At 26.9% G+C, this 25707-nt stretch overlaps 2 protein-coding genes across 6 annotated transcripts in view; one reads left to right on the top strand and one right to left on the bottom strand.

Annotated features, from left to right (window-relative positions):
• Prp3 (pre-mRNA processing factor 3) overlaps positions 1 to 4707 on the bottom strand; it is a 33457-nt gene extending 28750 nt beyond the window's left edge. The window contains exons 1-3 of one of the 2 annotated variants that reach the window (XM_087153329.1): positions 4443 to 4707; positions 1884 to 2036; positions 85 to 191 (exon numbers count right to left, since the gene is read on the bottom strand). In XM_087153329.1, the coding sequence (XP_087009455.1) occupies positions 85 to 191; positions 1884 to 2019 (243 nt within the window). In that variant the 5' untranslated portion in view covers positions 2020 to 2036; positions 4443 to 4707. Of the gene's footprint in view, positions 1 to 84; positions 192 to 1883; positions 2037 to 4430 lie in introns of both variants that reach the window. The other variant, XM_087153330.1, reaches the window with a different exon arrangement.
• A 154-nt stretch (positions 4708 to 4861) lies between these two features.
• The window catches only part of Vps16B (Vacuolar protein sorting 16B), a 37329-nt gene continuing 16483 nt past the window's right edge, over positions 4862 to 25707 (top strand). Inside the window, exons 1-12 of one of the 4 annotated variants that reach the window (XM_043049758.3) lie at positions 4862 to 4995; positions 7101 to 7212; positions 7603 to 7690; positions 10022 to 10107; positions 12891 to 12956; positions 14472 to 14564; positions 15412 to 15548; positions 18212 to 18239; positions 19936 to 20009; positions 20084 to 20174; positions 22313 to 22453; positions 24297 to 24338. In XM_043049758.3, coding sequence (XP_042905692.2) covers positions 7132 to 7212; positions 7603 to 7690; positions 10022 to 10107; positions 12891 to 12956; positions 14472 to 14564; positions 15412 to 15548; positions 18212 to 18239; positions 19936 to 20009; positions 20084 to 20174; positions 22313 to 22453; positions 24297 to 24338 — 927 coding nt within the window. In that variant the 5' untranslated portion in view covers positions 4862 to 4995; positions 7101 to 7131. Of the gene's footprint in view, positions 6075 to 6121; positions 6329 to 7100; positions 7213 to 7602; positions 7691 to 10021; positions 10108 to 12890; positions 12957 to 14471; positions 14565 to 15411; positions 15549 to 18211; positions 18240 to 19935; positions 20010 to 20083; positions 20175 to 22312; positions 22454 to 24296; positions 24339 to 25707 lie in introns of those variants that run through there. The other 3 variants (XM_043049757.3, XM_043049759.3, XM_071184234.2) reach the window with 3 other exon arrangements.

Here is a 25707-nt window from a genome sequence, read left to right as displayed (position 1 = left end):
AAGTCAATATAGCAAAAAATGATTGAGAGGGTCAGTAAACGAAGCAACACAACATTTCATAAATAAACATTTTAATTCACTTACTCTATAACGTTTTTTGCTTTTTCTTTTTGATTCATTTCCATAGTTTTTAAGCAAAAGTTCAGCAAGCTTAGAAGCTCTTGAATCATCCAAATGTGAAGAAAGCTTATCTGAAAATAGAAATAATAATTAAAAAGTATGAAGGAGTAGGTTAAATGAACAATTAATGTACCAACTGTGATTTAAAGCTACATTGGTATTAACCTTCCTGGCAGAATCACAGAGAAACAGCGACATTGTCGCAGAACATTACAGAGTTACTGCAGAAAGATTTTTTTAAACTTTTCTAGAGAAATCTGAATCATGCATTTGGATAATCACTTTTTGACCCGCTCACTTTACACTGATAGTATCGTAAACCGATGTAATGTTTTGATTGTACTTTCGGCAGTTACCAATATTGATTTTCACATGATTTTTGAATATGTCCTGATATATTTCAAACAAAAAGTAAAATTCAAATTGGGCATTTGAGTATTTACTTTTTAATCAATAATTCTATCGAATTTTTGCAGTTATTGCTATTGATTTTTCCAGTTTTTAAATCTGATATTTTTTACACAATATTATTTATTACAACAACCTAATTTTGAAACGAAACACACATTTCAGGAGTTTGATTAGTGCAATTTCGTCGTCCATCTTTTTCTAGGCAATTACTACTATGGAGTTTGTTACAACCAACTAAGGAAATTTCGACTTTTAAATAATTGAAGATAATTTAACTTGATACACAAATTTATTTAACTTGTTTTAAGAGCATACTAATGGGCCTTTAATTATAATAGATAAGGGAAGTAACTGTTATTTATAGAACAAAAGAGATCCTTAAACCTTATGAATATTTTTCAATTTATATAAAATTATAATTATTCTTACTAACAAAATTTCCATTACAAGTCATGATACTAATATTTCTTTTTTTAAATATCTAGGCTGATTACACTGATTTAAATTAGAAATCAATTTAAACTACTTCATTTATAAAAAATTATCAGCATTTATGAAATGAAATTATTTATGTACCAATTGGAATGAAATTATTTTTCAATTTTTTACATATATTAAAAACAGAAAATAAAGAAATTTGGGAAAAACATTGAAAAAATTACAAGAATAAGTTTTATATTTCATTCTGCCAGACATGCATAACATATTCAGTTATCTCAATATTCAATTACACCAAATTTTTTTTACTTCTTTCTATTAATAAAATGTTTCATTTATAAGGCCATTATTATACACATTTAAATCTTCCAGTTTTTAGAAATTGTGGATGAATTTTTTTTTGTTACTTCTTCTCTTAAGGCTTTACTTTGTTACTATAAGCATGTGCGATACCTGTAGAACTGAATTACCTTAGAAAAGCAGGATTTTTTCCATGTGCAGTATCCTTTTTTTCCACGCTCTATTATTTTCTTTCAGAATGATTCCCTTCCCTCATGCGGTATCATTGTAAGCAAAAGGAAGAATTTATAATAATAGAACCAATATATTAATGAAAGAAGGACATGATTTCTTCCTCTTGCCTTGCACACATCCCTCCTTGTATCTCTAAAATGCTCTATCCATAGTGCATGGTCTCATTCACAACGATATAAGAGTTTTAAATACTTTTGTAAGACTGAAAAATTGTTCCTATCAATTATAAAGATACTAAAAATTAAGGACTTAAAGGCCTTTAAAGCAGATTTGAAATCCGAGAGAATAAACACTTTTTTGTAAGAAGTACAATGGGTCAAAAGCTGTAGTAGAATTATAAAAATAAAGTATAATAGAATTATAAAAATAAAGTATAATACCTGAAGTTTTCCTCAGATCATAGCCTTTGACGAGACATCGAACGGCTACTGAAACTAGGGAGGGTTCATTGAAACCCAGAAATTTCTGCACAGTTTTATCAACATGTGGCTTCAACTCTTCTTTTGTCATGGACATATTTAATCTTCAATGTGCTACATACAACATTAAATACATAATTATAACATGAAAATAAATAGATTTTAAATATTTTTATAATTTGTACTTATAACTGAAATATATCCATCATTTGTAATATTTTACTTACTGTTAATAAATTGTGTTCTTCTTTACAATAAAAGTAATAATTTAAATTACATTTCCAAAATAAATATCCAAAACAATAATTCGATCAATAAAAGGAAAGAATTTTTGTTTTAGAAAATTCTAATAGCATTCAAATTATTCCAAAAGTTCAAGGCAAATACATCTAAGTAGAGTCATAAATTTATAAACTTTAACAATCCTAATGACCAATCAATCATTTGATAATACACAATGGAGACACATGTTTCCCAACTAACTACTTTTTAACTCGCTGATATTTCAGACACAATTTTAAATAAAACCAATGTATCTAAAAACAAGGTTGGAATTTTTTTTCTTTCTTTAACTTTTATTTAAATCATTTTTTAGGCAATATGTCAAATTATATTTTAATCCCTTAATTGAAATTAATTAAAACATTCCTAAGTATTTCATAGCATTTAACAATTCCATTTAACTATCAATTAATGTTTTTAATGAACAGTTCATAAATATTCACTTTTATTTCTTAAATATGCTAACATAAATAAAATAAAAAAACTGAATACTTTAAATTAATGATTACTTTAAAACTTCATTGAACATATAAATTAAAAACTTAACATTTAAATTTTATTTATATATGCTTAATGTCCCTTTGCTTGTCTATATTTTAAAAATGCAATACTTCAGTATTATTAATTAAATTATTTAGCTGTGATAAAATTAAGTTTTATGAAATACAGTTTTTTTTTAAAATTAATTGAATTAATACAAATTTAATATTTAGGGGAATATAGCATATTTTTTTATGAATGATACTAATTAAAAATTGCTTGATAATAATGGAATGATGAAAAGGTACAAAAATGACATGGGGGCAATGTAAAAAAGTAAATTTGAGTACTAGCGGTTTTATAATAAATACAGCATAAACTAATTTTTTTTTCCATTTATTTCAACATAATTGAGCTTTAAGTTTAATAATATCAGAGTTAGTAGTCTATTCTAATAATGTATAGTAAAATATACAATTATATATATATATAGATTATTCTTTATTAAATCTATTAATATTTCTCCCAAAAAAGACATAGTCAAAATAATTTGGGAAATAATACTTTGCCAAATATTAGATCAAATATTCAGCAAAAAAGTCAAATACTGAAGAGTTGTGGAATATTTGATACATCCCTAATCAAGATACCCATTGATTGAAGATTGAACTTTATTTTAATTTTGATTAAAATAATCCTGAATTTCTAGTGGAGTTATCACTAGCTTCATTCGTGCATGCTTTTGAATTAGTAGGTGTAAATTGAATACTTTTAAAGTTGATAATACACAACTTCTGCAAAATTCATCGTTATTTTACATAAGTTATTAAAAATTAAGCTATAGGAGTTAAAATATAATTCACAATATACTTCATAATCATGTTCATTACCTATCATATTTATTAACATAAGCAAGTAACCTTGTGAAGCTTTATTAAACCCATTTGTAAAGCATTACACATTATTTTCCATTTGTAATGCATTCCAACTATATAACTATCCAAAGCTATCAATTAAAGAACTACCGGAACATTTTTTTTTCAACTTTAGAAGCATTTTGCAGGTCACCAAAATCAAGTAAAAGAAATGATTAGGTATCTAACCAGTTGTTACATTCTTTAAATGATTGGATTATTCTGAGATTAAAAAGCCTTTTTCGGAAAAAATTCCACATTTTACAATTTAGAGTCCCAAACTTCCTGTAACTATCTTTCCTATCACTCTGATTTGAACTAAAGGGGGGAAATTCCTGCTTGCAGACATAGAATTAAAGAAAAGCTAGACACAGCTAATAAACAAATCCTTTATTTTAAAAAAAGAAAAAGTTTGTGCGAGTTATGTTAAAAAAAATTATAAAGCGGAATTTTTTTTAAAAAAAGGGCAGCACGATAATTTAGCATTACCAGTATAAGCATATTTCAGGGTCAACCAGAAATTGAAGTAGAAAGCGGGAAAACGTACGTAAAATAGGAGTTCTACTGCAGTTTATAGGCATTTAAATCTAATGAAATTTACATTTAAAAGAACCCAAACTTAGTTAATGTGTTCTTAAAAATACAATGAGTTGTGGGATTCATAGATTGGAGAAATACTAGTGGTAATTAAAATATTTAATGTTTGGGAAGTCCTTTGAAATATACAGACCAGTCTCCTGTCAGACAGAAGCAAACCTAATTTAGTATGACCCAACCCTAAAATATATACTTCATATTAGAAAACCCATTATAGCTTAAATTTAAAATTTACAAGAAGGCTTACTTTTCGTCATTCAATTAGCAGCTCTTATTTCAGATGAATCAAATGCTAATTTTTCTAGTTTACAAAAAAAGCTTTAAAACGCCACGAGTCAGAAAACCTTTTTCTGTTTGTATCTACAATCTGTTTTTTAATTTAACAGTAAAGTTTTTATTATCAAGCTATAATATATATATGTACATATTTTTTGCAACAGTAAACAACAGTTGGTCTAGTTGCGGTCCTCACTAACCCGTTTAAACCTGTTGCCAAATTCATCGTTCGTAATATCACAAAAAAGTTTAATCAGTTTAATAAATTTTCGATAATAAATTTTGATGTTTCAAGGAAATGAGGATCAACTAATTTACAATAATTAATTAAACTGTATACACTGTTAAAGAGATCCATTGTTCTAGTTAAAAAAGTCAAACGGAGCAATTGAAAAAATTTTCTGTAAATTTCATCCTATCTCTCACTCAACGCAATTGATTAGCGAGCTAAAAGCAAAATACTGTAATGAGCTCCAAATATACCTGTCAGTTCAAAGATCATCATCCACTTTTGTTTCTGATGGGTATTTCCGAAATTTTTTATATTAAACATTAAGTGATTAGTTTTTCTTTCCTGTAGATTTTAATTCACTCCTTCTAATAATTGGTATAATTTGTGTTTTCTTTTCTATTTATTAATGTCATGAGAGTATGAACTGTTTCTCCATAAGGAAATAAAATATTCCCTTAAAAAATATGTAAAGATTTGCCCAGGGGTGGCTACGAGTTATAACCCTTCGTGTTGGTCTCCTAAAGTGATGTTTTTTTCTTCTTTTTTTTCAAGCTTCTAGCGGGCCGTTGCCAAGGCTTGGCGAATATTGCAGCAGATAATGATATGAAATCTATCTCCTGTAATGTAATTTTTCTAGTGTCGTTGCCGCCTGGAAAACGAGATTTTCGTATCGTGATCTGGGGCAGAATAATCGCCTAATTTTGGCAACTTCCGGGGAGCGGTCGGATAAATTGTAATGTATTTTTTACTTTCTCGCTGTCCTCTGCCCGGAAGTTGCCAAGACTTGTCAATTATTTTGTCACAGGAAGCGATACGGAAATCTCCGATGTGGGGTTAAAGTTTAAAATCAATTTGGTGCCTTGGCGATTGTAGTTGACCCGTCAAATAAGGATATGGCAATCTCTTAGCCAAATGAATTTTAAACTTGCAATTTTTCTTAAAATAAAATGCAAAAGTTAGTCCAGGAGTGGCTATGAGTTATCCCCTTGAGTTGGTTCCTTTCTGTGATTTATTTTAGTTTTTGCTGGCATCCGCCCTGAAGTTACCTAGATTTGGAGATTATTTTGCTTCAGATTAAGTTATGGAAAAGTTCCACAATAAATAATCGGGGAGATTCCCGTTTTGTGATCTGTGACAGAATAATCGCCAAGTCTGGCCAACTTCCGGGCAGTGGCCCGCAAGAAACTAAAAGTAACATCACAGAAAGGGACCAACTCGAAAGGTATAACTCGTAGCCAGACCCCATGCAAATATCTACAGGTTGTTAATAAAAAATTTGCAAGTTTAAAATCTATTTGGCACCTTGGTGATTGAAGTTGAAGCAACAGATCAGGATACGAAAAATATCCCCTAATATTCTTATCTTGCTGTGTATGTATCTTCTATTTTCTTCCTGACTTATTTCTTTTTCATTGCAGATCAAAATTTATTTAATTTTGATTTGATCGTTAATTTCGTTACTATATCTAGACTATCCCTATTTTCAAAATGTAATGTGAATATTGGGAATATTTTCCTATCAATACGTGTTTGTGCAAACAACTGTCTCCCAGATCATTTGAGTGGGAGTTTCTCACTGACCATGGCCCAGAAGTTGCCTTAACATGGCTATTAGTTTGACATAGGTACTGATATGGAAATCTTATCCTAGTTCAATGTAGTTAAGTTTGAATCTGTTTCAAATTAAATTAAAAAGTTATACTTTGACTTAAATTTTTAGCTGAGAATTTTAGTTCTTTAAGAGTCTGTCGCAGAACAAAATATATTTTAATTTATTTAGTTATTAAAATTGTTTCTTTAATATTCTTGCATTATTTTACGATATTTTCGTATTGTGATCTGACACGTCACTACATTCATAGAGAGGCCAAAGAAATTTCAAATTTACACATTAAAAGGAAAAAATTGAGCTTTGCGCTTGGGTGGCTACAAGTTGGTTCCGTTCTGATGTTTTTTTTTAGTTTCAGACATGCTGCTGCCCAGAAGTTGCCAAGACTTAGTAATCATTCTTCACTTATGTTTTGGTTTTCTGAAATCCTGATTTAAAGTTAAAATCTAAAAACTTGTTTTCTATATTGATAACTTTGGGATATCTAATTTCTAGAGGAGAAAGTTGACAGGTCAAAAAACAATTTTAAGGTTATAAAATAATTTATGAGGATTTGTGAAAGCTTCCAACTCCTTTTTCTAACCTCAATTAAAGCAACTAAATCAGATTTTTTTTTTAAAGCATATGTTTGTTTAGATTGTAAGTAGCTTAATGAAAAGATATAAGTCCAACTTCCAAAAATGGATTTAAAATGTCACAGTACTGTTCTATTTGTGCTAAGCTATTTTCGATTTTTATTTTGTTAAAATGTTCAAAGACCTTTTAATCTTTATTTGTATTTTATTTAGATGTTTTGATGTCTGAAAAATGTGTTAAGTGATGGATAGAAATGACAAAAAGTTTTTGGATGCCAATGATTGGGATCAAACACAGATTGGTTTTAATTTTGATGAAAATGAGGTAACTCTTGACTATGAATTCATTTTGGTCCCATTATTTTTCTTGAAGTCTAATTACGGTTTTTATTTGTCTGCAACTCTTTTATAATTAGATTGTATTTTTGTAAATTTAGCTTTATTTAATATACACGTCATACATTTTCTTATTTTCTTTCTTTTTTTTTTTGATTTCCCTTTAGCTTAAAGATTATAGGATTATAAATTATTTTAGAACACATATTTTCCAACCACTCTCTTTATTTGTATTTCACTTCTTTCTCCCTAACGATGAAATTTTATAAGCATCAATAGAGAAACAAACTTTCCAGTGTATTTTTGCATGGTATAGTAAGTTTTATAATTATTATTATTATATTTTTTAAAGATTTGATCTTTTTATTGATTTTTATAGGTAGTTGGTGGTTTCTCAACAACTGCCAGGAAAAATGAAGATTATCAGCTACTTAGGTGTGATGGGCTGATTGAAGCTTCAGAAAACAGTAAATATTTTATAATTTACATATTACAAAAAATAACTTATACTGTGTAAATAAAAGAAATATTTATTATTATATTCTTTCTATTAATAATGTGTTGTTCCTCAACCAGTAATTCATGAACTCCAAGGAGTTAACAACAGGGTTGGCCATAAAGCATGATTTAAATCGCTTGATTTTTTTTTTCTTCACAAATCATTACTGATTTCAATAAACTTTTTTTTTCAACCACTGATTGATTCAAGCCACTTTTTTTTTATTTTTTTTTAAGGATATAATATTAATATTTTCTTAGGGTTTCGATTTTCTTTAAAAATCTGATCTCATTGGTATTAAATATTTCACCCAGGGAAATAATGAAAGAGTAATGTACAGGGTTGCAAAAAACCTGGGTTTTTCCAGGAAAATCCAACTCAATCTCAACCTTTTCTGGGTTTTTCATGTTTTATTGGGATTAAAGTGACTAGAAACTTATAAGTTATATCTTTCCATTAGCTGTATGTAAAATAATTTGTATAATAAACGTTATTCATTAATACTAATTTAGTTTTGTGTTTATTTAAATAAATTATAAGCATCAATAGAGAAACTTATTGAGCATGTAGTTTGTATGTATATAAATAACAAAAAAAAAATGTTTTGTAAAATAAGTTTAAGTAATTAATATTTTGTTTCCTAATCTAAATTAATTAATGCTTCTTTTGGTAGAAGAGTGACAAGTCTGGTCCGTGTCTTCATAAATTCATGAGAGTATTGTTTTTTTTTTTTTTTAAAAAAAAAAACAGGATTTTTGTCAATCCTGGTTTGTGAGGTGTTTAAGGAGGTATGCGAAAATATGGTAATAGAAAATTTTTTAATGAATAATGTAAGGTTCAGTTTGTTTGTTTAGTCGTAATAAGTTTGAATTTACAGTGCGTAAAAAAAAAAAAAAATGGACCACCCTGAATGGCTTTCCATCTAAGGATCAAATCTTCACAGTCTGGGATTCAGTTTTAATAGTTTGAGGATTTGACCTTAAATATACTAATTAATTTTTGCTGACAGTAATTTAAGTTGCAAAATCAGACACAAAAACATAATTTTGAATGAACAGACCTTTTTTTCTATGGATTACGATTTCATGCCCCCAAAATATAGAGCGCAGCCTCAATCTAGTCCTAATAGTTTGGTCAGGAAAGCAATCCAAAATTTCGACCTTTCAATGTTAATTTTGCTTTTTTTTGCCCTATCTCGAATTTTTTAAGCAGATTGAAATTTTTTCTACACGCAATTTTAAAATTCATTTATCCACAGATATTTATTAAATATTTGTTATTTTTTTTATTTAATAGGTGAAAAATTTTGAATTGTAAGGAATGATGTTTCACATCATTTTAGAGGACGTAATTTTACATGGCAAATAACAAAATTTTAGCATTGATTGACGGGACAAAACTTTAGCATTCGTCCGATTTCCCTCAAATTTTCCGTGTTGGTTAATTAATGTCCTCTTAATGTTAATTTTACTTTTTGTGTATTTCGCTATATGTCGAGAACTTTTTAAACGAATTGAAACAATTTTGCCCTTGATTATAAAATTCATTTATCCAAAGATATATCTACTCAAAAAAATAAGTAAATAATTATTAATAGTAAATAATTATTATTTTTTATTATTGTATCAAAAAGGTTATGAATTGTGAGATATAAATTTTTTGCATCATTTTAAAGAATGTAGTTTTACATACAAGAGTACAATATTTGTGCAACATCAGACAGATAAGAGAAATTTTGAGTCAGATAGTTAAAATTTGATTTCTCAGGAACTCTTCTACGGATTTTCGTCAAATCATGTATTTTTCCATGCAAAATTACATATTTTAAAATGATGTAAAAAAGTGTACACCTTACAATTGAAAAAAAATTTTTTTTTTAATTTTATTCAATAAATTAATAAATATTTACTAACATTTATTTTTTGCATTAAAATATCTTTCTATAAACAAATTTTATATCTGTGTGCAAGAAATTTTTCAATTGGTCTAAAAAGTTCTCGAGATATGGAGAAATGCGCAAAAAATAAAATTAGCATATTCCTTTAAAAAGAAAATTCTATACAATTTTTTTAATTTCTTCGAATAAATAGTTTTGTTTAATGCAGCATATTTGTTTCTTTAAATTAATAACATGTATATTTGTTATTATTAAAAGTATCTTGTAGAGAGATATTAATGCTGGAGAGATTTGGCGCAGAAAGCCCTAAAAAATTCTGCCACAAGGTGCTTTACAGTATATGTGTTGCAAATTTTTAGAACTTCATTGAGTCATTCTTTTTTTCCCTGCATGCTATTCTAGGAAATATTACTTCTCAGCTTACTTGGTTAGAGGAAGATAAAAGTATTATTGAAAAGAAATATAACCCCCTTGAATTTAGTTTAAAGGTTAGTTATCTAATTATTATTTTTTTTATTTACATATATTGTTTTTTATTTTTTTATTATTCTTATATTTTATCTGTTGTATCTACTGTTGATTTTTATTCATATTGTATTAAAAAAAGCTCAATTTAATGCAGCAGACACTCTATATGTCGACCCCTGTTGTTCAAAAGAGAATGGACGTTATAATGTGAGGTTGCTATATCGCGAGTATATAAAAGTATTTATTTATATTTCATAAATACTGGGCTTATTATGGCTAAACTGTGCTTTGCTTTAAATAGAATTAGGAGACTGGCAAATACCCCAATAAAGTACAATTATTTTTAAATACAGTGTTCTTTCTAATCGTGTTTAGAAAGACGGCTCACCCTGTCTGCCCTTTGATTCGCCCTGTTTACCCTTTTAGTAAAAATAAGTTCCTGAGAAACATTGTTTTTTTATTCATATTACATTTAAAGAAAATAATTAATTGTTTAAATTAAATTAACACAATAATGAAATTATTTATTTTTATAGGTTTAATTCTGATCACTATCACAAATATTTATTTTGTTAGGATTATTCTCAACTGGTTATAATTTTATAAGATTCTCTTTTTTCAGAAGGGAGTATTCATATTTTTTTAAGTAATTTTAAATTTAAAATTATTTTTTAAATAAATACCTTTTTTTTTTAAAAAAAATACCTCTTTAAAAGTTTATTTTTTTTATAAATTTCAGTTTATATTATAGAAAAAAGCTTTTAGATGTATCAATTAACCATTTTTTTAGTTTACTTACAATATATATATATATATATATATATATATATATATATATATATATATATATATATATATATATATATATATATATATATTTATATATATATATATTTGGGTACAGTGATTGTCTTTCAGCATGCATTTACTTATTTTTTATAAACTACAAATTCACTTATTTGGATAAGGAGTAAGAATTACTTTTTGAAATAAACACATAAAATAGTATAAGAGGGTAACATAAATTGTTGATTATCAAAATCAGTTATACATAATAATATACATTTTGATAAATTTTCAAAACTAAAAGTGCCCTTTTCTGTGAGGAAACACCCTGCCCTCTTTTATTCCAAGAGAGAACTGTATTTAATATTATACGTTAATGATTAAAAATACATGTAATTTTTTCGAATGACATATTTTAATATTCTGTATTTCAGTGCTTTTTCTAGATTTTGAAATTTTGCCACAGGCGAAGGATGTCATGAGATTGAAATGCTTAGTGCTTTAGCCTTTTACACTACATAATTATTTTCAATTATTGTAAACAAAATGGTTTTCGTGATATTGAATATATTAGCAATTTGTGATTTTTGATTCTTCAATTCCTGTCCTTTAAAATTTTTAATTCCCCTTCTAAGCATATAGCGTTACACTGGTTACATTTTCCTCAAATAATATGCACCCAGAAAACTGAGCAGAACTAAAATCAAGAAGAATGTGCATAATGTCATGTGTTTTAACTCCAAAATATACCAATTTTGGATACCTGGGCAATGGCAGTCTTATCGAAACACTCTAGCTACCTATAATAAAGATATCAGAACTGCTAAATGTCGCTCTTGGCAGACTTTCTGCCATTGTATTAGCACAATTTCTGCCACCCCGAACGTTGCAAAAGTCCTTACAAAAGATTTTAGTTGCAACCTAAGTTTCGATCTGTCTTACAAACGGAAAATATAGTGAGTCAGAGGAATTAGCCTTTAGCTCACTTCTTTGGATCACATTCTGTAGAGAATGAATATCTTTACAATAATTCTACAACTACTTGTAGTAAAATTAATGGGAGGCTGCCGAGATGGTGATCTCTTATGAAAAAGTCCGTATGGACTCTTGTAAAATGAAAAATAAATGGCGTTTAGAAAAAGTCAGTGATTTTACGCAGTGATTAGTGTAAAAAAAGATATTAAGGATTAGCTAAGGATTTTAAGGATTTTTCTTTGTTTGCTGTAAATTAAAATATTGTTTATTATTATTATTTATTTTTTTAGGACTTTGTATTGTTAAGAAGTACTGGAGATCTAGAAGCCTAATGACCCAATAGTCAATGGCTGGCATTTGTTTAATTAAATAAAAAAAAAAATTTTTTTTAGAAAAAATAAACAAATTATTGATTTAATATAGGGTCCATTATCATGGAAAGGTGCAGTTTGGTGTCAGATAGCTATAAATTTCTAAAAATTCTGGTAAACAACACTTAATTAATCAAAAACTAAGTTCAGTCTTAAAATTTTTTTTAGAGTGGCACCCATGGTACTTATAGTATTAATTAGATAGTACTAACAAAATTGGGTACTATCTAATGTATTCTTTGAAACTCTTGTCATTATATGATAGTTTCAAATAATAACATTAGATAGTATGTGTATGTTTTTTTATTATCAATTTTATTAATGAATTTTCAATCCATTTCAAAGTTTAAAGTAAAGCATTCTTATAAGTTATAACACATTACATTATGGGTTAGGTGGTCTAAAGTTCTGAAATTTTGAGGCCAACAGCATGCAACTGGTATTGAACACTGACCTCCATTACTTCTTCAATACACTGTTACCCCCTATCAATCTAAAGATGGTACAGCTTTGATAGTACTCAACTATGAATCATCCTCTTTAAAAGTTTGCCCAATTCAAATCGATTTATTCTTTAACTCAGATTAAATTCATATTTAAATAGGTAAATTGTCAATATTTTTTGTTATGTTTCAATATAAACTTTTTCTCTCTCTATTTTGATATTTTAGCAGGAAAAGAAAGACATTAAAGAGTTGACAGCTTTTCGAACCATTAAACAAATGATTTTAGGACAAGTAAGTATGTTTTATTTAAAATTATGTTTTATTGTTATGCCATCAAAATTTACGTTATATTTTTACACATTATGTCATTCATTCTGATGAGAAACATAGCTCGTAACTCATTAAAAAAAGATACTTTTCCCTTAGGTTTGATAAGTAACTGATAACTGGAACATAAAAAAATTTCTTTCGCTTCATATTTATTTATATTCGTTGATGAACAGCCGACCCAATTTTGAGTTTACAACTACTAATGTTCAACTCCATAGCCTTGTAATTTTAAACCAATCCAGAAAAGTGTGTTTCTTTTTAAAGTCTGATTTCATTAATAACAAGGGTTTTATCTGATGAAATATTGCAAGGGTAAATTATTGTATTTCAAAATAGACTAATAAATAAATGAAATTCGAGACTAAAAGTGGATAAGAGTAACATTAAACTCGTAAATTCTAATTTTCCATTAGCTGTATGTAAAACAATTTGCTGAGAATTGACATATTTTAATTATACTTAGTTAGTTTTATGTCTATTTGAATACTTTAAGAGCTTTAAAGGCATATTAAATACGTAGTTAGTGTTAACCAATATTGATCAAATAGGAATTAGATGACCATATTAAAACATAAAAATTTAAAATTTCAGTTGAGAAATATTTAATATGTTACACTAGTTTGCTTTTAATTCTGACAACAAATTTTTAAATTCTAATATAATTCTATAAATTTTAAATTCTAATAAATTCTGTTATTAAAATAATATTTGTTGTAATTAAATTATATTTTCCAATTTGTTATAGTTAAAAGTAATATTTGTTGTCTATTTTCATTTCTTTCATGTAAATACATTTACAAAATAGACTAATAAATAAATTTTGTAATTTCGAGGTATAACAAATTCAATAGCAATTGAATTTGTTATACCTCGAATTTAAAGAAAAAAAAGTGAAACATATTTGTTCTACATAATTAATAAATAATATGTGAAATTTGAAACAAATGAATAAATAAATTAATTTCAAACATATCTCACGTAACTAATTCTATGCAGCCATATTTCCCGTTGCTGTTTATTGCCATTTTCAACCGGCCAGCAATGTAATTTAAAGCTTAAAGTTGACTTATAAGAACACCCTAATGCGTAACAACTTGTCATTATTTATTTAAAAGTGTGAAGCAAATAAAGTGAAAAATGCATAAATTAAAATAACAGATGGGGTGGAATGATACTTCGTCGCTCAAACTAGTCACCAATATTTTTTCTGTTTACCAATGTGATCAGCGACAGCCAATTTAAATTGAAAGTTGCATAAAGGTCACGGGGAAAAGAATGATGCTGCTTAAGCTAAGTAATCCAGGGCTGCGTCAAAGTTGTGTGTCTTTATTTAATTTCTTTATTTTTTTAGTTAAAATTTATGCAATGATCAATGGTTCTATTACAAATTTATTACCTATGCTATTTCATTTTCAAATCAATGTTGTTGTTTTTTACCGTTTGCTGATATTTATTTATGATGTGAGTCCTTTTCAGAGTTATACCTTGGAACCCTTTAAGTCTAGAGAAAGCAAGTCTGAACTATTGAAAATAGCGGTATCTAGCCATGATGGAAATGCTATTCTTGCTGTGAGTGTCTTGTTTTCTATCTTTTTAAAAAAAAGTAGTCGAAAAGCATTTACAGAAGTGTTCTAGGAGGACTTTCGTTAGCATACATAAATCTTATTAAAAGATTTATTTACTTTTTTGTTTCAATGAAATATGTTTGTAAATTTTCATTTAAATTTCTATTACTCAATTCTTTGAGTACTGGGTTAACTTTATAAACTTGGCTAAATCATTAATTTTTCCAAACATGAAAGAGTAGCTCAAAAATAAATAACTTCATTTTTACAATAAATAAATATACTATACAATAAATAAATATACTCTGGGAATAGAAAAAGACCGATAATTTTTTAGAGAAATTTATTTGAATTCCTTTAACTTTTCTGTTATTATAATCCTATTTAGTAGAAAGTTTTAAACCTTTCAAAAGATGAACTTGAAGTTGCTTATTGCTGTATTCATCTACAATCATCTGTACAAATGAAGTGTTATAAGTATTTCTTTTAAATCATTTCATCCTGAAAAAAAGTGTTGTAAAAAATGAAATGAACTTCTATTAAAAATTTTAACCATAAGATTAACTTGCATGATATAATTAATTGAAGAAAAATTTGAATATGAAATTTTTTTTTACAATTTTTAGAAAATATTCAGTTTATGTGAAAGCAATTGGATTTTTTATATTTAAATGAAGTGAAAAGAAAACTTTCACTATTTTTATTCTTAGCATTCAATATTCTAAAGATTTAGTAATTAACTTTTTTTTAGTTAAATAGTATTATGGCATATTTCATTGCTATTTCTAAATTTGATACTGAAATTATTTTTTGACTTAAATTCAATTATTTAAAATGATGATATTTTTCAGGTAGTATTATTTTTAAAAAGCACACTAAAGAAATCCATATTTCATAGAGAGATCCGAATGCATCCTGATGCTGTGAGAGTTTATTTAAGTTTCCTCGAAGAAGACCATGAAATGGATGAATTGGCAAATATGTTCTTGTATGTATTTCTCTCTTTCAAACAAACTTATCTTTTGTACAATTAATATTTCATTTAAAGATGATTTTATGTGTATTTATGTGTATAAATTCATCATATTTGGCATGACAGCTCAAGGTAGACCAAGGCCTTCTGAAGATTCTTCCAGAAAAAACTAATTTTTGATAGATCTTTACCTTAGTCACTCTAAAATCTGTTTCTACGGAACTGAGCCATTGTTGTTTTTGGTTTTCTCTTTTCAACTTGTGATGAGCTTTGATATAAAAAATCTTCTTTATTGTATTTTTTTCATCCATTCTGGCAATCTGATCAGCCTAGTTTATTGTTTTATTTTTAATGTGTTTGTTGATATCAGGCTTTTTAAAGGTCATTTTCTTCTAAGCACTTTTTTTTTCAAAAACTGCTTCTTCCATTTTTAGTTAGAAACCAGGTTTCTTAATAGATTATGACTGGCCCAATGAGAATACTAAAGACGAAAAATTCTGTTTTTCTGGATGGAAAATGAAATCACAGTGAAGTACCAAAAAAAAAAAAAAAAAAAAAAAAAAAAAAACACAGACCAGAAAAAGCGATCACCCCCTGTGGCCTAGCCCAAGTATTCCTTAAAGAATCCCATGTTCTTTTAAACAAAAACCAAAAAATAATTATTTAAAAAAAATTAAAATGGTTTTAAAATATTCTTTGTTGTAGTTTGTTTTATTATTGGCATAAAATGAATAAAACATTTATTTAAAATTTTATTTAATGAATTAGTCTGAAGCTACGTAAGGTCGCAATTTAAGTAACTATAGGAAATTAATGCATGTACATAAAATTCTGAGTTTGCAATCTTTTGTGTGTACAAACCAGGTCCCCGCCTGCAAAAAATTGAGACCAAGGGTCCCCCCACAGATCAGCTCGCCTCTAAAACTAAATAAAAGGAAGGAAAAATACTTCTATGCAAAATGATTCATCTTCGCAATGATGAATTTTGAACAAAAATAAAAAACATGAATACTATTGCAGCATAATATAAATAAAATTATGAGTTAACAGACTTTTGATTGTACAAACCCAGGCCCCACCAGCAAAATATTTTGAGCCAAGGGATCTTTAAAACCTCCCTCTCTCTAAAAATGGAAGAAGGAAAAAAACGGAAACACACTTCTACGTGAAATGATATTACAATGATTTTCAATATATTAACTCATACATGAATTTGCAATGATTACAACTCCTGTGCAACTTAAAATTGCACTTGAGTTGAAAACAGTTTTCCATTTTGATCTAAAACTTTAGAAATGTGTTTCATAAATTGATGCAGCATCTCAAAAAATGAAACAAGTTGAACTAAATCAACTGATTTTTGCTGATTTCAAATTGGTTATGTAATGAAAAGTAGTTACATAAATGCTAATATCTCATAACAATGCATGCATTTCAATATTTTTTGCTCATTGATTTTATTGTCTTTTTTTTTTAACAAAAAAATTGTTTTCATATATCAGTTCTTAAAAGTTAAAATGCACTTTTCAATGGAAAACTTATGATAAATATTTTTGTTTAATAATATTGATTGAGTGAAAACAAAACTTGTGTAGAAATTTTTTGGGAAACGACGTTTTAAACTGTTTCAGCAGTCTAGGATTGATAAAAATAAATGAACATATTTCTGGAAATTAGTTTCCTGTCCTTTATTTTATTGATGATAATTAAACTAATGTTGAACAAAATTAATTTTTTTACAATTAATTCCAAAATAAACTAGGTAAACTAAAATGTAAGAGCTTTAAAATTAAATATAAATTAAAGTTTAAAAAGTTTAAAATTAAATATAAAGAGTTTAAAAAATTTTCAAATCAAGTTACTAAGCGAAATTAATGATGCTTTATTAATATTTCCAAAAAATTGGAGACTTTTCAGGAGTTCTTAATTCTAGTGCAACCCTGGGCCCCTATTCCCAGTTCGACCCTGATTGAGTGTATCACTAGAAATTTTGTATAAATGAAGTTCTTAAAATTATAAATTAGCCTTCATGTTTTTTCCCCTACTTTTTTTTAAAATTATCTTTTCACACAAAGGTATAAGATGGAGCCACCTTACACCTTAGTATTTACATGTTTATTATGTGCCATTTTGAAATATTTGAAGACTTGCTATTGCTTCATCACACAAAAAATATTTTGGGGATTCCTCATTCTCTGAGAATTTTGGAAAATTAACAGATTTAATCGTAAGCCAGCCTCCCACTTTAACTTTCAAAAATCTTCTGAAAATTCTTTTCCTATGTTCAAAAATTTTAGTTATCTATTTTGCATGCCTCCTGTTCTACTAATAATTGAATAAAATTAATATTAACTCTTAAAAATATATATATATGCTTTGTTCTTTCTTATAATGTGTAATGCAACATTTTTCCCCCTGGTGCATCATGTAATTGAAAGAGTTATAAACAAAACCTCTAGAGTAAAACTATTTTGACAAGTAATGTCAAACTAAAAAGTTTGTTCATTTTACGAAATGTTATTTACATAACTCAGGAAGAAATGGTACATAAAACTTGATATTTTCCGCGTCAATTACCCTACATTTAAATAAATTTGAATTTCTATAATATATTTGCTTAAAAAATATTTTTATTGTTTTTAAATGCCCATTTTTATCTTGATGTTTTAACATTTTAGATTGTTGGACAATTCAGAGGAAGCTGCTGTAAGTAATTCTTTTTTTTTTCTTCTGAAATAATGAATAGAGTATTCTATTTTATGGCTATTTTTTTTGCAATAGATTAATGTTGGAACATGTATGATAGTTATTATTTTTATTTCACACTGTTCTTAAAATTATAATAACATAAAAAGAAAGAAAAGAATTCCACCTCAATTTCTTGATTTTATATTGAATTATTCAGTTTTAAAACTTGAATTTTAATTACCTATTATTTATTAAATTATTGCTTTTTTCATTTTAAGAGAAAATGCGTGCACCATAGTATTTTGTAGGAATAACGATTTTAAATTTTTTTATGTTCATAATCTCTAATAACTAACATTTTCCCTATTCACTCTAATTTGCTTTGGAAACTTGTTTTTATATAACTGATTTTAATCAAAGCTGAACTGTATGTTATGAAAGTAGAAAGATGTTATATTTTATCATAATTTCATGTCATATTTTTATAGTAGCAATCAGTTGTCTGTTTTTTAATTTAATCAACATCTTGAACAGATACATCTCTGCTTTCTTCAAAAAATCTGCATTGAGCCAAAAAAAATTTTTTTTTTCCCAACTTGTTTAATGAAAAATCAAGTTTAATGATACAGCTATGAGGAAATGTTGATTTCATTGCCTGTGCAATAGTATGAACCCAAACAGAATTAGTTTAGTTGAATTTAATTTTAAGAAATGTTAACACGGGTGAGCATTTGAAATTTAAAAAAAAAAGCATTTAATTTTCAAAAGATATATTTCTTAAATTATTAAATGCTGTATTGAAATTATAAAGTAATTTTACTATGTTGTGAAAAATTATATTTCTTTTTGTTAACTTTGCTAATTTTAACTGTTTAAAAATTTAAATGTTATTATAAAAAATAGATAAATGTTACTGATTATTTTTTTTAGTCCTTATTCGTGTAACAAATAAATTGGATGCAGCTTAGTGTGAAAACTGATTAGATTTTTTTCGATCATAATAGAAATGGAAACCATTTTATTTTAAATGCGTTCACAAACTTTTTGTCCAAAATTATTGAATCGTACGTACCGACAAGGAAACAAAAGAAATAAAATTCAATAATATTCTCTTTCGCACTTTTTCAGTCTCAACGACAGAATATGCTCTACTTAAAAAAAAATTTTCTCTCTGGATTGTTAAAATCAAGCAAATTTTTAAACTTTTCATTAGGCATGAGGGCATATAATTTTATATAAACCAAATTTTTTGTGTAAATTGCAGCTAAAATTCAGAAATTTTTATGCTGTGCTATTGTCACTTTCTGGAGAAGGATGTGTTACAACTTAGAAGAAGTGGGTGTTTCTTTTCTTTCTTTTTTTTTTTTAAATTAATTATATTCTGTACTTAGTTGAGGGATGTATAGTTAAGTGCAGATTTTGTCAGTGTCCTTACTTTTTTTTCAATAAACTTAGTGTTTAAAATTAATTTAGCCTTTCTGTGAGTATAATGCTTTATTTCTTATAGTTTTTTAAAAGATGTCTGCAATAAGTTTATTTTTTCTTTTTACAAGAAAACTTGTGTGTAAGATTTTGAAGAAGGGTTATTCGTGCTTTTAAAAAAAAAGGCAAAAATACACATTGTAAATGTTATCACAGGGTAGAGATGTATTTTAGCAAATTTATTTTCATACTTTATGTTAATATTGAGGTAAAGTGTTTCCTTTCTTTTCAGATGACAAAGTACAAATCAGCTCTATCTCTTCATCACCCAGATAGGAAACTGAAGAATATTAATAACTGCCTTAGGTATTCTATTTAATATGTATAAGTTGTTTTCTAATGTTGATTGAGATGGCATGCATTATAAATGAAGTTTTCAGCACTCATTTTCAGGGTGGTGTTGTGGATGATTTTCTGTGTGCCTCTGTCCTTGAACACAAGCAACTTCTGAGGGACCAGATTGCTCTAGATGTGAGTTCCTTTTTTTATCTAATAACTCACTCTGATATTCTTCTAATTTTTTTTGTTGAGCTTGGGGCGAGGAGTAATCGACCATGTCAACCTTCATCTATGAAAAGGTACCCTTCATAGAATCAAGTTAACATGTCTTATGTACTAGTGAGTTGGAATTGTATATTTGTAGTGGTAGATGCCCTACAAGCCTTTTTAATTATCGGAATAGTATACATTTATGAAAACCAATTCTGATTAATTCCCCATAAAACTTTTAATAACGTTAAAATCTTAATGTAAGAAAAACTTCAGATATGAAATATTGAACAATTTTAATTGCATTTAAATGTTCCCTTGTTTGAAAGTGATACATTAAATTGCTTTTAGAAAACTATTTTGTACTACATACCTCATTTTAAATGTATATAAACTCATAATAAATTAATAATAAATAATTATTTTGAAATAATTGTTTTTTAAAGTATACGACCGAGTTATTTTTTGTTATTTTTGAAAAAAATAACAAAAGTTATTTTTTGAAAATGTAATAAATATGTATTATAATTTTCAATACCCCAAATTTTCCATATTTGAAAATCATCAGTGCGTCCATTTAGTTCACATTATTTAGATTCCATGTATTTTTAAGGCATAAGTTAATATTTTTGCTTGTATTCAGTTTCAAATTATTAAAAAATGTCCTATGCATTTCGCAATATCCTATGGGTTGTTGACCGTGTAAAGTTAAGCCCAGATAGCGCTATGGGTTAAAATTCGTCACAAGACTTCCGGGTTTCTACTTGTGATTGATTTTTATACTTAAGCTTGAAAAAGGGTGCTATCAAATATTATTATACTTGTAGTGTTTGCAATATAACACTTTCTTTCAATTTAAATTTCAACAAAACAAACATAAGAATTTGGAAGACTCCGCAAGCCTGCTATGGCCTGCAAGATGCAACCCAAAAAATAAGTAACGGTGATAATTAATGATTTATACAAATATAGCCAAATAGGGGATAACACTTAAAACTTGGCAAATCTTACACTTTATTTGTGCTGTGATATTAATTGTCTTCAATTTGTTTCTGACTCACAACCAAATAGAATTTATAAATTACAGAAAACTCTTATGAATGGTAAAATTACACATAAATTTAAACGTAAATCACAATAATAAAACTTTCAAGAATAATAAGCCTGTTCACACTTCTCCTCGTAATCATAACATAAGCGGAGGGATACACCTGAAGTTTTTCTAAATTTCTTCCGGTTTTAGAAAGCCGGTTATTGTTTACAATCAGTCAACCATCTATACTTTGCCTTATAACTTATAAACCAGGAGTAGTAAATACTGTTTGCAGATGATTGTGTGTTTTCATTTCATTACTACTTTTTATAATATTGAAATCATCCCTGTGGCAGAATCAGGGCGATACTGTCGCCGAATGTTACGGAGTGTTTGCAGAAAGATTTTGTCTTTTCTTCAGAATTATATTCAAAAGATGCCTTTCTCGGGCATCGGATTTTTAAAAAAAATGCTTATGATTTTTCTATTCTCATTTGAGAATAATGGGGGGGGGGGACAATAATGAAGTAAAAAAGTTTATTTTCTTTTCTGTAGAAATTTTTGTTCCATTTTTTTCATGCAGTTATTGCTACTGATTTCCACATAGTTTTTTTAAAATCTGATATTTTTAACGCCATATTATTTATTACAATAACTGAATCTCAAATTGAAAACACGCAATTAGTAACCTCTTTTTGAAGAGTTCGTTTGCATGATTTCGACGTCCATCTTTTTTTTTGGTTCTTACTGCTACAGATTTCACAATTACTTTTGTAAACTTATATTTAAATGTGATGAGAAATTACAAAATGCGAAAAAGGAAATAATTAGTGTGTTATCTTGATACATAAAGCGAGAATATCAACCATAATATTTAAATAAAAAAATTTTAAATATTCACTTAAAAAATAATTTTACTTGACCCTAATTTTTAAATTTGTTTAATTTATTTATTTTTAAGTATCTTGCAGAAAGATATTAGTATTAGATAGGTAAGTCGCAGAAAGCCCAAAAAATTCTGCCACAGGGGAAATAATTTTTGTTGTATATTTTATGTATTAACTTCTACTCATTTTTTTTATTTCAGGAGTATCATGCAGCAGCAAGTTCTTCTGAAGTTGAGGCTTTTAATTACTATCGACAACTTACGAATGAAATTAAACTTGTTGATACCTCTGTGATGTGTAGCCTTATTTTTCAAGCTTTGTTTTATTTCAATGCATCTGAGGTAAATGTTATGACTCTCGAATTTTAATAATATCTGAAATTCAGAACAATATTAAACCAAATGCAAAGGCTATAATATATTTTTTATTATGTACTTAAAATTTGAAGAGTTAAATTGTTTTTGCATCGTTCATCCAAAAAAGATATTGTCTGTTAGAGGTTATTCTATCTTGTAGGGTATATTTAACGTAGTTTTGCAGAGATATACCACCCTGGGATGTACGCCGTTCGTATAAAATTTGACTTAAAAGAAAAGCTGTCCAACAGAAAGGCTGTGCTGTCTGATACGCTGCACAAAATTTTACTGTGTGATCGATCATGGATTTAATGCATTTGTTTCAATTTATGTACAAAATAAATTATAAAACGTTTAAAAACCATTAAAATAATTATTAAATATATGATAAATTAATATATAACGTTTATGATAATTTTTTTTTAAAAATGATTTTTTAATATAATGAATGTATTTTCTTTGAAATTTTAGGACATTTAGTTTGAACAAAAATAACTGTATCTTTATTTATTCAATGATTAATTTGTAATTATTAAACTATATATTTTTTTAGAATTAGTTAGAAACATCAACTATTTCAGCTATATTATTGTTTTCAAAGAATACTGTTAATACATTTTGTAATAATATCATTAATAAATTTTATAATAATTCTGTTAATTTATAATATATTGTTAACTCATTTTATAAGATAATTTAGCTAGTAAATCAAAAAATCTAATTTAGACCAAATCTTTGATTTTTTTTTTGTAAAAAAAATCATGAATTTTGCCAACCTTGCTTTTTTATCATGACCTGTGGTTACCCCTGTATTAATAACGTCGAAGCAAATATATTAATTCCAATAATGAATAGAACACCTATAATATTTAATATTTATTTTGTATAAATAATAATGCGTTATTTGTTAACATAACTTAATCAAGAGTCAAAACTTCATATAATTCCAAAATGAAAATGTAAAAAAATTTTTTGAGAGAGAGAGAGAGAGAATCGTGTATTTATTATCAACCCAGAAAAATAATTTAAAATTATGTTGCATGCTTAAAAAATATGAAATAAAAGCATAATAGTGGAAAAAATCATTTAAAGTATATTAATCTGCGGGTATATGTATATACATAGGGGTGACTTACAAATGTTGCAACAGTTTTATAGACAAATTAGAGCACATCATACAGATCAAGAAATTCATGTCAACCCATGACTGAAAATGTCACGGTACACCACAAGGGGTGCGTTCCTAATATAAATGTATTGTTCATGTTCATTTGATATTTTGTACTTTTATTTATCTAAAATATCTTAATTGTATATTTTCCTATAATTATTGTTTAATTTTAATTATTATTGATTTGGCGACAAACTTGCTAAATGATTAAATTACAATAAAGCAGCTCTTTTTGAGCCTATTTGAATGTAAACTTTGACAATAATTATCAGAAAAGATGAAATTAAGACATTTTAGATAATAAAAAGTACCAAGACAGATGAACAATAAGTTCATAGTATTGAAGCGTCACTATTGCTGTATGGTCATGGGTTACCATGTAATTCTTGATGATGTGCCCTACGTCCCTTAAAAGTTTGTCACAGCATTTGCTCATTACCCTATGTATATATATTTAAATTAGTGCACAGTGATAATAGTAAGCACTAGTGCTTGTAAAGAATCGTTCATAAAAATGTTTAATATTCATTGTGATTTTTATTAAGTGACATTTTTTTATGGCGACAAAATTTACTAAAATTTAAATATTATGCATTTTTACAACTGATGAATATAAATTATATATTGTATACTAATTTTTCATTTTATTTTTTATAGGCAGCTTTTATTAGTCCTGGATATACTAAAGCCACGTATAATGTAAGCCACATTTATATAATGTAAGCCAAATTTTAAAAGTTCTACAGTTCTCAGTATTTTTACAATTGAACACTCTCCCATGACCTTGAAGTGTTCCAGTGTTTTTTTTCCTATCTCCTTTTTATTTATTTATCTATCTATTTATTTTTATCAGAGCTGATTTATGTCTATTGATAAGCAGATCTATGTGTTCAGCTTATCAATATTGCATAATATTTATAAATCACACCTGACAGCCAATTCTTCCTTTTTTGTCATTAAGTCAACTTGAATTTTGTGACAGCAATATCAATATAAAATTAAATTTATTTTAATTGTAGAAATTAATAAATTAAAAAAACAACTTTGAGTGTTTCACAGCTCTACATTTTTTGTCATCCAAGCCGTGACACTGACAAGAAAAGTTGTTTTTTCATATCTGTGGCTTTAATGATGAAATAATTTTTCTTCTTTCCCCACTTTCCAGAAAAAACAACTTTTGTACTCCTAAGCAGCCTCATTATAAAGGCCAAATATTCGGCTGGAAAAATGTTTAACCAAATATTCAGCAAAATGTTTTTTTACAAAAGTGTTTTTTCTTTGAATTTGAATAGATTTAATAAAGAATAATCAAAAATTGTGTTTTTTACTTTACTTTATTAGAAATAGTTTTATATATTTTTAAGTTCTTTAACTTTTACATGACTGCCAAATTTATGCTCTGGAAGACAAATGGAAAAGGGAAATTTGTTCAATTGAAACTAAATTATTTTTTACTGAACCATTAGTTTTGTACTGCTGATTTTTTTTTTTAAAATCATATTCTGGCGAATCAATTTTGTTGTTTTTTCAGCACCTTTTGTTTTAAGAATCATTTTTCTCTTTTTGTTCTCTTTTTGTTTTTTTCTCTTTTTGTTTCGTTTTTCTGTTTTCATCATAATACAGCATTTTAATGCAGTGTTTCTGATAGATTTTTTAATTTATTTATTTTCACTTTTTTCCTTTACGTAATACACATTTTCAGTCACATAGAAATCTTAGATTTTCAGGTTCATAATTCCTTTTAAGAATTAAGGTAGATTTTTATCTTTTTTGTATAAAATCTTCTGTTTTTATGTGCATTTTTATGATAGCACAGCATTTTTGACAGACTATATTTCTTTTAATGTTTTATGAATACTATTTTGTTGGAAAATATTATTTTTAGCATTTTAAGTTTTGTTTTAAGAATTAAGAGGATTTTATTCCTCTTTTTCAAATTTACAACTTAAGCTTTTTTCATAGCAGTTAATCAGTTTTTTTAAAAATTTTTCTTAAATATTTCTTATAAATAACTATTATACTTTTTCTCCCTTTAACCCATACCAATAATATAGTAAGTTTTAATTAT

The sequence above is a fragment of the Parasteatoda tepidariorum genome, chromosome 10, assembly GCF_982258835.1.
Source record: "Parasteatoda tepidariorum strain Cologne lab strain chromosome 10, Ptep-v5.0, whole genome shotgun sequence".
In the NCBI taxonomy this organism is placed as follows: domain Eukaryota; kingdom Metazoa; phylum Arthropoda; class Arachnida; order Araneae; family Theridiidae; genus Parasteatoda; species Parasteatoda tepidariorum.
Note: the sequence above shows the minus strand (reverse complement) of the source record. Positions and strands in the feature narration are given on the sequence as shown.